Source organism: Cornus florida, unplaced genomic scaffold, assembly GCF_030987335.1.
Source record: "Cornus florida cultivar Cherokee Brave unplaced genomic scaffold, ASM3098733v1 CherokeeBrave_3.0.0_Hap2_Chr10, whole genome shotgun sequence".
Lineage (NCBI taxonomy): Eukaryota > Viridiplantae > Streptophyta > Magnoliopsida > Cornales > Cornaceae > Cornus > Cornus florida.
In genome coordinates, this window is record NW_026775580.1 from 79,011,840 (window position 1) to 79,026,137 (window position 14,298).

Sequence of the window (14,298 nt, forward strand, 5' to 3'; positions counted from 1 at the left end):
ATTCCTATCCCCATCTTCCCTTCTATTCTCTTCTTACATTCCCTAACGAAGGAAAATACAACATTGATACAAGAAGATAATTTCTTAAAGAGGAGTGCTAAACAGACTCCACTCTAACAACCAAACAACTAATTCCCATCCCCATCTTCCCTTCTATTCTCTTCTTACATTCCCTATTTTCCTTCATTTAACATGCAACATTGATACAAGAAGGTAAATTTTTAAAGAGGAGTGCTAAACATCGCACATCTAGTTGAAAACCCAATTATAGAAGTTGTAATTAATGCCTCTTCTCTTATTTTTTTAAAATTATAAAACTTCAACTTTTAAGACCAAATTATCTTTTTATATTTCTTCTTTCTTTTCTACACTACTTGTTCGTGTGTGCGTGTATATATATATATATAACTTTCATTCTTCTTTACTTACCTACCTTATTCTTTAAAAAAAATGATGTTAATTGATTGCTTTTTTTTTTTTTTCCCTTTCAATTCTTTCATTTTCTATATATTAATATATATATATATAGTAGTTAATCATACTGCAAACAGAAAAAGAAAGAAAGTAAAGAATGAAGTAGAGGCATATATATCCAATCAGGAAAGAAAGAAAAAAAAACAGAAACGAAAGAAGGCAATTGTTAAAAATAAAGAAAAAAAATAAAGTTAAATATATGTAACAAAGGAAAGAAGGAAGGTTATGAGTATAAAGAAAAAGAAAATAATTTAAAAGGATAATTTAGTTTTAAAGTTAAGTTTTATAATTCCAAAAAAATAGGAAAGGAACATTAATTACAACTTATTTTTTTTACCAATCAGTGAATGCACAATTGCGCAATGTGTTTAGCACTCTTGAATAAAATCTACCATTGCAGACAACCACGATTTTCATTTTGCATCTCTGATTTTGCGCGCTAAAACGAATATATTCATTTATTATGAATTATCTTGTATAGGCTAGCATCGATTTAAATAAAACATAGACAGCCCCAAGCAACGTAACTCCACAAGAAATCTTCATGGTTGCATTGTTTTACAATCAAATCAAACTTCTGCTTGTTTTTTACCACAAGCTTTCATTCCATAACCAAGCAACATGACACACAAATCTTCAATTATAGAAAAGAAATTAAACTCTGGAACCTAAAATGTACAACTGCAAATCGAAATCATGAAGATGACAATCCAACAAAATGAGAAATTCAGATTACAGGGGCGCCCAACCTAGGCAAACTACCTTCAACAATCCTCACTTCTTATCCGTATGAGTATCTGTTCTATAAATACATTACAACATGTAGGCTCAACTAGAGGCAGAATGTGCTTTCAAGCATAGAGTATACACTCGTCAATACATACACACATTCAACAAACGACGAACTCATACCCCTCCGACACCCATAACAAATCATAAAAACAATAGGTGCTATACTACAAGCGAGTTGCACACTTCAATTATCCTCTCCTGCATATTTAGGGATGTCTTTGAGCACCGGGTGGTGCTGTTGGCATTGGGAAGTTATAGGTGTATTGGTTGCCAACAAAGTGGGGAGCCTCCACATACGGGCTCTGGAAGGTCCAATTGCATAGAAAGTTAATGAACAGCAGCAATAAAAAACAAAATAACAAGCAATATGAGAAAATTGTGCAAGAAAAAAAGGAAGTTAGATGCAAGTTTTTCATTTTTACTTGGGAGGCATTTGGATTTTGAACTTTCATAAAGGAATGACTCAAGGATTTTGTTACGGGCTTTTAAAAAAACACCATGTCTATCATTAGTTTGCCAAAATCCACAAGAGAGAAGGATGTACATGCATCAAATTCTTATTAAACCTCCATCTAGTAATTCCTTTAATTATTTAACCAGTAATACAGAAATCGTTTGATGCGGTTCTGTTGCATTGATAAGCAGAGATAAAACATTCTTTGTATGTTAATCATATCACAGGTGCCGAGCTATATTGGAACTAAATGTCTTCAAGATTAGTAAAATTCTGCTTTTATGAAGGTAATTCTGGTATTATCTTCATTATTGCATGTCTATTGTTTCACATTTATGGATTTTCAATTCCAATCCAGGATTTCTTTTTGTCTAGCCGAGGCAATCCAAGTTATCCTGACATCTAAACCACTTCTCTTAATTTTACAGAATGTCTTCTACAAATGTCTTCATGAACTGTCTGTTCTAAATCAATCCGAATTTTCTACATATAATTGGCTTCCCATCATGAAGTTCTGTTTGTCTAGCGGCATTGGCAGTCTAAGTTGCACTAAACATCAAAAGTGTCTCTATTTTCTTATTGAACTCTTATCATTACATGAAAATGTGTTGTTTCCTGCAGGAGTATCAGAGCATATAGTCAAAAGCCCAAATCACTCGATGTGCAGTACTTTCATTTTTTATAATTTTCAAAGAAGTATTCTCATAAAAAAACATTTGATCGGAAATAAATGTAATTATAAATGAATCATTGGTTTCATTCAAAATTAAGGCATGTCAGCATCAAGTAAATCGCACCCTCTGATTGGTCCAGTCAAGAGTATAAAAGATCAGTGTAATAAAATGAGTTCTGGCAATATTATTAGTAGCATTTTCTAGTGACAACTTATTTCATTCAAAAATAAGATATTCAGAATAACCAACAGGCCAGTGGCCTAGCGGTACCAAGCTCCTACTTCCCAAAGGGTGGTCAGGGGTTCGAGCCTCCATGGAGGCATGTGTGTGAGTACCAATTAGGGAAAAAAAAAGATATTCAGAATACTGCATTTTACTACCTATTGATTTTATGAAGCCAAAAATGCCTTGAATTCCTAAAATGATCGGAATTTAATGGGCAAGAAAAGAGAAGGTACCTGTGACGAAAATGCAGTACACGACATGTCTTCACGATTTGAGGATTTTGGTGATGTACTGGGAGAAACAGCATCAAGATTTCGTTCACTTCCATTTATTTTGTGAACATTATTGTTTAACACACTTTCACTCTCGTTCCCATTGGAGGATTTAACCCTCTAAATTGAATCATTATTTGAAAAGTATCAGGTATCTGAAGAAAAAAAATAAGGAAACCACATGATATTGAAAATAAAGCATGAGACACAATACCTGAAAGATTCTACCAAGAGTTTTCAACCCCTTGGCTCGTGCACGGAGCTCCTCTTTCCTCGTGTTGTTCTCTAGAAGAACCTGTGACAAACCACAAACAAATTACCATACAACAAAAGTACTAAACAGAGTGTTAGCCAACCATCAAAGGATAATAACTCAGTAAACAACCATCTGACAAACGCGGGAAAGGGTGGCTTCAATATCAGCTACATTAAGCTTCCAAAGGGAATCAATCATCAACTTCTTGTGAGACTGCATGTATTCTTCAAGTTCTTCTTCAGTGTAGTTTCCTTCTGCATTTAGTTGCCGTTTCATGTCCTCTTGCAGCTGAATCAAAGCAATTGCACCTACGACAGGCACTTAAAAGTCAATTTTCTTCAATTAAAAAAAATGTCACAGTTAACTGAGCTGTACAGATCTTATCTTAAGCAGCACCCTTTTGTGGAACACATTAATTAAAGATAAACCTCCAAGCATCCACAAGGACCATGACTAGAGGCAACAAGGATGTCAAGACACAAGGCAATAGTCACATGCACCAACAGTGCATTGTCAAAAAAATTATGTAAAAACTCAAAACAGCTCCAAGGACATGCCAACCTCATTGCATATGATGAGCTTACTGAAAAGAACATTAGAAATTGATCTACAAAAAGGATGCTTAAGGCTCAAAGGAAAGAATTTACTTCTAAAATCAAGCTTAAATTAAAGAAACCCAGGAAAGAGTCAAATTATCTAGCATATGGCCATAATCCACTGAGACAAAATTCTCAGTCAATAACTTATTCTTGAATCCCCACAGACCATGAGAAACATAGAGAGCACAAAATTTAATATTCTGCCCAGACACCAATATATCAAATTTTTATAAACAATTTTGGTGAACATGCGAGTTTGACAAACAACATCAAATGCCCATGCACCAATCTCAAATAATGGTAACTAAAAAAAGTAACTCAGAGAAAAATTGCTTTCACGATTAAAAACAGTGTCCAATAACCTGTTGCCGCTGTTACTTGAGATTTAATGAAATGGCCTTTGTTTCTGAACCACTCAGCAATAAATGGCACGCCCAAATATATTGCCTTCTTCCCAAGCTCTTTAGCTGCCTGTCTTGCATATATATAGCCAATTGTATTCAACATATCAACACCATATGCTGTCAAAACAGAGCATGAAAATAATAAGAAACAGCAACATGCTGTCACAGAAATACAAATAGAAATTTGCTGTGCAACGAACAAGGGTGAACACTGACATTTTGCACTTTCATTTGCCTTTTTTTTTTTTTTTGATAAGTAACTTTCATTTGCCTAATTAAGGCTTTGTCTAAACATGCCTGCACCAATTGTTCTGGCCAGATCTCAAAATTGATTGCTGGGTTCCAAACAACTTGAGACAGCAGTCCATATCCGGTGTGGGCGTTAGAGCATTGAGAGGACCTTTCCCTAGTCCAAGAGGACCAGGAAGGATGCACCTCTGGTGATTAAAAAAAAGAGAGCAGCAGAGAACCCATTACAATTGAAGAACCGAGATTTTATCCTATTTTGAGCGACTTTCTCTGTTTAACCCAAAAATATTGAGTAATTCCTTTGTCAATGTCATAAACATACAGGTTTTCTTTTATTATTATTTGTAAATTACCTTCTCATAGGCAGACAGATCATCATGAATGAGCATAATATCATTGGCCAGTTGGCTAGTGACCATGCAACATAATGTTGAAGGCATGGCTGACAGTAGCAGTGCAAATCGGTTGGATCTAGCTCAACCCAACCCGAGCCCAGCCCGAATTAAAGGCGGGCTCGGGTTAGCCAATTTAACACGAGGGTTGGACTCGGGCTGAATTTTCATAGCCCAAGGCCATTTAATAAATTATTATTATTATTATATTAAAGTAAATCCTAACCATCTATTTTGATCCAACAGCTATTGTCACCCCTGTATGATCTCTCTTATCCCTTAGAAAATCACAAACCCTAACCCACCTGCTAGAGAGAAACCCTAGCTGCTGTTCCATCTTCATCTCCTCGCCACCACGGTTTTCACCCTGCCGCAATTGTCGTCTTCATCCTGCCACCGTTATCTGTCCCCATCCCACCGCCATAGTCACATCTTCATCTTGCCGCCGTCATCATCTTCATTTCGCTGCCGCTGTTTTCATCCCATCGCCATCGTCGTCCTCATCCCGTGTGATTTGAGTAATTTTCAGTTCGTCAGAAGTGTAGTTTGTGAATGGGTTTTTGTAGTTATAGTAATTTTTTTTCTGTGAACAGAGGCAATTGTTGAGGATGATTACAAAGAGATAGGTGTGGATGTGATGGTTGAGAGGAGAATGTGGAGGGATAAAATACAAGGAACTGTAAAAGGCTAAGTAGAATCTCTCCTGGTGTTCAGACAAACAGGGAACCTGATCAACCCGATCAACCTGTCCAACCCACACATTTTCGGATTTCGGGTTGACAACCTCAACCGGAGGTCAGGTTGGGCTCGGGTTTGCTTGAATTGACCCGAGACCGGGTTGGAGTCGGGTTCTGATTGAGCCCATCCGACTTGCACCCCTAGTTGACAGGGTAAGAGACCAAAGAAGAAACAAATATATCATAATTGATATAAAGTAGACTCCACCCATGTTGTGCTTAGTGTAATATCTTTACGGAACCCATTCCAAGCCTAAAAAAAGGGAAAGTTGTGTTAGGTAGTAGTAACCAGTGTAATACCTTTGTTAATCCATATGAGCCTATGTCTCAAAATTATTTGAGTAAACATTATGATATTTTTCAAGTGATACGTTGCATAAATTTTTGGGTGGTTTAAAAAGTTGGAAAGAAATTACCCCAAGGTTGGCCTAGAATAGCAACTTAGAATATACGAAAAATGTTGTAGAGAAGTGGAATTAGTAGACACCGTGATTAGAAGGAAGGTTAATCTAACATATCCACACAAAAAATAAGTGGGTGAAAGGAAAGTTAGAGAAATTTAAAATACAGGATATAAGCTCTATAAAATTGAAAAAGTGGAGTAAAAATGGACTAGATATAATGGTTAATAAAAATTTAAAATAAGTTATAATTGTTATTTGAAAGGGGGATATGATAATATTGATTAAATTAGTATTGGGAAAAAATATGGTGAGTAAAATTACTTATGCACTCCAAGTAAGAGTAAAGAAACGCATTAAAGCACAAATTTTGAACACAGTGAATTATTAAAACAAGGAGTGCCAGAAAAGGAGAAATTATTAGTTGTTGGATACTTTTAATGGTTGTATTATAACTAATAATGGTTGCTTTACTAATTAGTTGTTGAATACTTTAATGGTTGCTTTACTTATAATTTTTTTTTGGTTGTGTGTGTGCATATATATAAGTGAAAGGGATGAGGTAATGTATGGTGGACAGAGATTTGGAGATAGAAATGATGATGGGGAGACTATCATACACCTCAAAGTAGCAAATAAATCTGACAGCAGTGAATACCTATTTTAAAAAGAGAATTGACATTTAATAACTTCTAAAAGTAGATTAGAAGAGTATATCAACTAGCATGCAAAGATTGTAAGAATAAATGAGGAGAAAGTTTAATCTCGCAATATAGGTTTATTGTTTAAGATGTTTATATGAAGAATAATCAAGAAACAGAAAAAAGAGAATGGAAACTCAAATAAAGGTGGTGGAATTTATAAAGGGAGAAAGTAGAATTGTATACAAATAAGAAAGGTATGAAGTTGTATCGAATTTAGAAAGAGAAAACTAAAGTAAGAATTTCAAATTTCTCAGTGAATCAAAAGGATAAGGAATTATCTAAAGCAACTTGAATCGTTAGTAACAGCTCAAAAAAAAAAAAAAAAAAGTTATATAATTTGACAAAAACCCAGAAATGAACAAATTTCTAAAAAGTAGAAACATATAAAGGAAAAAGTTAAGAAACAAAGTAGTATGAAAAGCTAATCATAAAGCATGCAACATCTTTATTCTAAATTAGGTATAAAGGATTCATACTATCTAAGTTAAAGGAGAGGAAACTATCACTTATATTAAGTACATTAAGATTTAAGAGTCTTGGTGAAAGATGAGAGGATTGAAAACATTTGAAAAAATTAATCAGAAAAGCTGTTGAATGAAAGCTATGCCAAAAGCTTTAAGTTTAAAAAAATATGGTAACCTTCGGAAAATTTGAGAAAATAAATTCTTGTTGTTGGACGAAAGTGCATGGGGGTAAATTGTTGCATTGAGGAAAATGAAAACATAAAATCATTTAGAATTAGATGACATTCTTTTTTTGGAAGTGTTTAGGATAGTGGTGTGTGTCGATTGGCAAAATTTAATAATATCACCATAACTAAGACAATTTTTGACAACTGGTGAAAACAGTATTTTAGTATCTATATAAAAATAAGCAATATATTTTGAGGTGTAGAAAGTATCATGATACTATCATAAAAAAAGTAATATTATGAAACTCTAGAAGGAGTAATTAATTAGCTATTACAACTTGAAACAGTAAAAACAAAAAATCAATTTGGATTTAAGAACTTTAATTACTGAGTAAATTAACTGAAATATGTAAAAAGACAAAGAATGATATCCACGTGGCTTTTATAGATTTGAAAAAACATAGGTCTACTCAGCTCAACTCAATAACGTCTTTTCCCAACTACTTGGCATCAACTACATGAATCATGTTTTTCTATTCCACTCTATCTATGGCCATCGCCTCAGTCAAATCATAACATATCATATATTTTCTTCCTAACTCTACCCATGTTAATTTTGACGTTCCCTTCCCCTAATATTACCCTCAATGTAAACAATGTCAACTCTTCTTAACTGATGCACATAGTACATGTATGATGGAGTTGTAACTAAAATAAAAACTAGGAGTGCAACTCGAAGGGTTGAGGGCTCAACCCAAACTTAAGATATAAAACCTTCAACCAGGTTCAACCTAACCTGACTTTCAAACCAAATCCAACCCATGTTTAGATTTTTGAACTTGGGTTGTGATAGGGTTATAAAAATTGAATTGATCTCGAGTTCACCTCAGGTGGGGTTACTTCTATATATAAAAAATTCTAAAAATTGAATGTAAACAGATATAATATTAAATAATTTCTCAAGAAGTTAATTTTTCAAACGATTAATATACAAAAATTCTAATTTAAGAAAAAAATAAACTGAAAAAAGGTTTATAACGATTATAGATTTATGTAGTATACTTTAAACAATAAAATAAAATAAGTAAGGTTAGAAATAATTCGGGTTATAAGTTCGGGTTGGGTTGCCTACAATCCAACACAAGCCCAACCCAAATTAATGAGTTTCCATGATGTATGCTGCTTATTAATAATATTGTTCTCATCATTGAAATTGGAGATCGAAGATTGAGGGTCAACAGACACTAAGTGAGCTATTTCATTACCTGTGCTCGATGATTCAACAAAAGGGAGATATTAACGATCATGTTACACATAAAATTTAAGCAGTATGATTAAATGGAGTGTATTTAATGTATACCTCTAAAAATAAATAAACAACAAATTCTATAAAATGGTTAATAGAGCAGCCATATTTTATGAGAGACAAAATGATAAACAACTAAAAAAAAAAAATGTCCAAAAAATGAGCGTGGCAGAAATACAGATGTCCTCGGTTACACAAGAAACAATAAAATTATGGAAGATTATATTCGATAAACAATTGATGTGTCACCCTAAGTAAAATGGAAGAAAAATGAGTAAAATTGTTTACCTATGTGAAACAAAGACAAATAATTACATTATGACATGGTTTGCATTCAGAGCAATACAAGGAGAACCAAAATCAACATGGATTGACATTGTAAGGAAAGACATCATTATGTGCTTAACTAAAAATTACGAATTTAGATAGAACAAAATGGAAAAACATGATTTATACATTTGACCTCAAACAGTTGGGATAAGACTATGCTGAAAAGTATATTTGATATCAAGTAGCAGTTAATGTGTTAGCTAGCAAGCGTTTGAATCTAAGGCAAGAGTATGGGGTGAAATTGAAATCATAGGAGCAGCTGTAATAAGGGAGACAACAGCAGAGAAAGAAAATTGAAACAGGTCACTGACTTAGAAGTGATAAAGGAAATAAAAAATTGAAATGAAGAAGAATTTGTAAAGCAAAAAAGGAGAAAAAGGGAGAGTTATGATCCACCAACATTTTTAGAAGCATAACCTAGAATAATCATGATATCTACACAGCAAGATTTTAGCAAGTCCTCATAATCTGGGTTGTGATAATAAGAATAAAGGTTTCTATAAAAGGTTACCGACCCTTTATAAATTAGCAAATCCTACTCGGACATTATGTATTCTTTTATTCTTTTCAAAAATATAAAAGTATCTAAACCACCTAATAGCTGGCTTTCCAACCGCAGGTTTGGCTGGGTTTGCTCTGTGTTGAGGACATGAGATGCATGTTCAAAGTGAAATTCAGAGTTTGAATGATTTTAAGCTCAGAGTTAAGGGCTTAATATTTGCCGGTTTCAATTTTTAAATCAAGTGACTAAGTCATGGCATTCATTTGGAAGCAATACTTTCCTTTTCAGAAAGAATATTTGATGTATCACAGCTGTGGTCAGCTCCCACCAGCAAAAATTTCAGGGCTACAGAGCAATCCCTTGACTACAACAAAGACACAAAAGAAAGGACCCCATACTATATGATGATGCTTGTAGCCCTAGTGAGAGTGAGTCACCAAGTAACAAAACATGAAAGATTGAAGATCGAACTAGATGACATAATACCTGCATTAGAGAGCCGTGAAACTTCAGCTTCGGCTTGATTAACGAATTCCTCTTTGTTTCCTTGTACATACAGGTTGAGTCGATCTTTCAGTATTACAGTGAGCTTCTCTTCTCTTTCCCTTTGAACAACCTGTAATAAAATTGAAATTGAACAAGCAAAGTGTGAAAATTTGACATGACAACTCAAAATTACTGAAGTAGAATGTAGATGAATTGTATACCGACATGACATATCCAATTTCTAAGAAAGAAATAAAAAGACAATAGTAATAATAAAAAATAAACATCACGCAGTCTTGGTTTAACCAATTCAAGGTGTTCCAAGGGATGCACTAAACAAACATAATTACTTTATTATCACAAAGTGGACACGCTTAGACTTGAAAACCCTTTCTCATGCTTGGCCTTATTAGTTACCACCAAACCAAGTTGTGGCCCTAATACAAACTCTATAGGTATAAACAAATAAAAAAACCCTGGTACTTTAGAAAAACAAAGAGGGCCTGTTGAAAAATGTTTATGTTTAACGTATATCAGCCAACATAAGAAGATCGATTTATATCTTCAAAAAGAAGGGGAAAAAAAAAAAAATTTCTTACATAACTTGACATAAAATGCAATATAGAATTTGGGGGGGGAAGAGAGACTTCATTGATGGGTTTCAACAGATGTGAAACGCACACATAAAATTCCTATAGAACCACAGTACAGGCACAATAACAGAAGTGTGTACAAGAAAATTATTTACAGGGGGGGGGGGGGGGGGAAGACTTCATTGATGAGTTTCAACAGATGTGAAACGCACACATAAAATTCCTATAGAACCACAGTACAGGCACAATAACAGAAGTGTGTACAAGAAAATTATATACAACATTAAGACCTATGCGGGATAAATAGAAAATTACCCTCATTTTCTCCTGCAACTTTTTAGGATCAAAATCTTCCCCTTCTGTGAAAATATCCAGCGAAGCCATCGATGCCATGGCAAGCTGACCAATGTACTCCTCAAAAAGCTCACTCCCAAAAAGCATTGCGAAGATTGCAGCAGGATCAATGATTGCATCGCTGCAATGAAGATAAGTACACAAATAAGTATAAGAAAATAACATATATATTAGCTAATCAATTTAATAAGAATTTACACACCCGCATTTCTACATATACTACTTAAGTGTCCAGTCAACTTTAAGAATTTAATAACAAATTAAAAACATAAAACTGACGTCGATATTCCTGATTTTCCATAAGCATCATAGGCCTCCCTTTGGGTCGGATCACTCAGTACTTGGTAAGCCTCTCCTAGAACCTGAATTCAAATGAATAAAAACTTATCTTAGAAAATAAATAAGACAAACAAATGATTCTCAAACTTCATAAACAAACATGTACAAGGTATAGATATGATATTCTAAAGATAACCAAACAAGTTAGCAGCTCTTCTATTTCCACAATGACAATGTCATCTTGTCAAAAGGGTATGCATAAATTCATTAAGGTTGTCCACGTATGCGTAAATCTATTGATGGAACAGCAGAAGCCATTTATTTATTTTTTATAACTAAACAAAGCTCCAACTTTCAGAAAAAACTTTTGCTACAATGCAAGCCTGTGCTGGAGGCACATGATTAGGTGTATATTATCCAGTTCCTACTTATTCTGTATATCCTTCCCATGTGCAACTCTAGTGACATTATTGAAGCCTTTGTGGAGTAAACCCAAGCAACCAACAATGCATGGATAAAATAAAAAATCTTTTTAAGAACAGAATTATGAACTTCATGATAACATTTTAACTGAAGTCCTGCCTGAAAATTTTGTGCTGCAAGAGGATCATTTGGATTTTTATCCGGATGGACCTGTCGTGCCTGAAAAACCACAAAGGAAAAATGATTCAGCAGACAAAGATAAAACATTTACTGGCTCTTAGTAATCAAGATAGTGAAAGACAGATAGTAATCAAGAAAGAGATGGGCCAAAAGATGGTAAATGCATTATAATATATGAATCACAATGCAATGAGTAATACTGAAATATTTTTTGGTTTCGTTTGTCAAACTGACTAAAACCAAAATATAGATAAACAAGGCACTTTAATTGAGGATGTTCTTCGAAAACTGCCATCGGATGGCTCTAAATACTAGTACCTTATCATGATAGATCTTCCCCACAAATGTACCATAATACACATGCAACGTCAATTGTAGAAGGACTGCATGTTAGAAAGAAACAAGTTTGCAATCCAAATATTTTAGAGCAATGACATCTTTTGTAACTCAACACCATATATCCACCCAGTAAGAAGATAGCTGACTCATGATCTCATTTATTTCAATTACCTCTTCATTTTGCCTTCTTCCTTGGAAAAAAGAGCTAAATTTATTCTGACATAACAGTCGTTTGGAGAGAAATACTATTAGTTAACATACCAGGATAATTAAAATAAACACTAGGATATGTCCGTATTTTGCACAGTGTTAAGCGACAACTTAGGTAATATATTCCAGCAAAAAATATAGTCTTAAAAAGAGCAACCTACCATGGGCCTCTCTTCCAAAGTCCTACCCTTCGTCTACCCATGGTCATGAGCAGACTTTGTCTTAGAGTGGGTTCCATCGGTCCCACAAGCTCTAATATGGATTGATGTATACCCTAAACAAGCACAATTAGGCTAATCTATACACAACGAGATTTTAGTTCATGTTTCCAAATGCTTAACATGTATTTCAAACTCTCTGTCCATTAACTGTGTTCCCAGAACATTTTCATTTCAAAGATGACCAAAACAAGGCACTGAACAAAATTCAATCCTTGCTCTATCTTCCAATGTTTTATTATTATACCTGGTTTATGCATAGCCTTTTTTGCGCTCATCTGGAATACTTGGTTAGAAATAAAAAAGAAGGAGAAACTTTAAAATGTAGAAGTGATGACATTACTCATGAAATAAGATTCAAGTAATGCCTTCATTTGGGCATCTCTTGCTTCTACTAAAATGACCTAAACACCAATGTGCTCTTCTATAGGCTTGAAGGCTGCTCCTGAGGCAATAAAGGGATGAAGTTTGCTCTGACTTAAATGGTCTCCAATATGCGAAAAATCCGTGAATAGCTGACAACATTCTCCCAGTCATTACATTAGTACCAAGGGATGTCAGCCAAACATTTAGAAACCTTAATCTGAGATTGAAAGTGGCATGACTCTTTTTTCTTTTTTCAACTGGATGATATCCTAAAGAGGACCATTTTGAAATGGTAGCAAACAGTTCATAAACTGCCAACTATGAATAGACTGGGTATGAAGGAGAAAAAAAGCCAGAACAACCATTCAATAGGAGTCCTAAGATCTAGAATCAATGATCAAAACATCTCCGAATGAAACCCAAAAAGTAATTTCAATATATACGTATGTGTGTGATATATGCATTCTTATCCATAAGTATCTGAATTGCATCCAAAGCCCAAAACCCATCAATATATCCGACAAAAATATGTGAATTGTTTTCCTCAAAATCTCTCACGAATTCCTCCTAATGGATCTAAAGATCATGAATTGAAAAAAAATTCACAACCCAGAATTCCTTAGACATCCAACTTCTCTGTAGAGATTCGATTACCAAATAATACTCATATAATTTCAAAAAGAAAACAGTGAACCCTTTTTTATGCCACTCGGAAGTGAAGAGGAATTGAAGTGATTGCTTCACACAAAGATTTGAGTATAAGTTTAGAGAACTAGGTATTGAAGAAAGCGATACCTTGACGTAATAAGCCTTTTTAATCTCGGCCTCGGTGGCCGTGGGGCTGATACCGAGAACGTCGTAGTATTCTGTCTCCTTCACCATGATGTTTTCAGATTTGTCTCCGCCTTTTTTCCCGATTAATCGATCGAATGAGTAATCGATATATATATATATATATACACAATCAGATGATATATTAACTAACAACTCTGAATTTCAATCTCTCGTTGTTATTAGTAGCGAGGGATTAGAAATTTGGATTTGGGAATAAGAAAAATATGCAATACGCGCAAGAACTAGGTTGTCTGGAAATTACATGCCTGTTTGACCTTTGATTCCGCCGCGTTGACTATCGCCGGCTTCCTCATTTCGTCTTTAAAAAATTTAATTTTTTTTTTTTTTTTTTTTTTTTTTTAATGCTATAAAATAAACTCCATTACGTTTGTTTTAGCTTTTATTTTAGAAGATAAAAATATCAAAAAGTATATAATTTGGTTCGATTCTGACAGGTGATTTTATTCTGATTCGATTTATGTAATTTATTGGTAGTTTTTTTTTTTTTTTAAAGAAAACAAATTCTATTCTAGTTAGTGATCTCAACATAAAAGGAAGTTTTTAATCTATTTAGAACCCCTTGGTACCCCATTGGTTTGAACTTTGACGTGAGA

The 14,298-nt window shown here is 34.1% G+C and overlaps 1 protein-coding gene across 1 annotated transcript; it reads right to left on the minus strand.

Moving 5' to 3' along the window:
* Positions 1-1,177: 1,177 nt before the first annotated feature.
* Positions 1,178-13,998, minus strand: LOC132278655 (chaperone protein dnaJ 10-like). The gene is made up of 10 exons (XM_059780499.1): positions 13,646-13,998; positions 11,697-11,756; positions 11,115-11,197; positions 10,797-10,956; positions 9,889-10,018; positions 4,109-4,267; positions 3,277-3,455; positions 3,106-3,186; positions 2,853-3,011; positions 1,178-1,568 (listed from the first exon to the last, which is right to left on the minus strand). Exons 1-10 carry the CDS (start codon positions 13,730-13,732, stop codon positions 1,473-1,475), a joined length of 1,194 nt encoding a protein of 397 aa, XP_059636482.1. The 5' UTR covers positions 13,733-13,998; the 3' UTR covers positions 1,178-1,472.
* Positions 13,999-14,298: the final 300 nt, after the last annotated feature.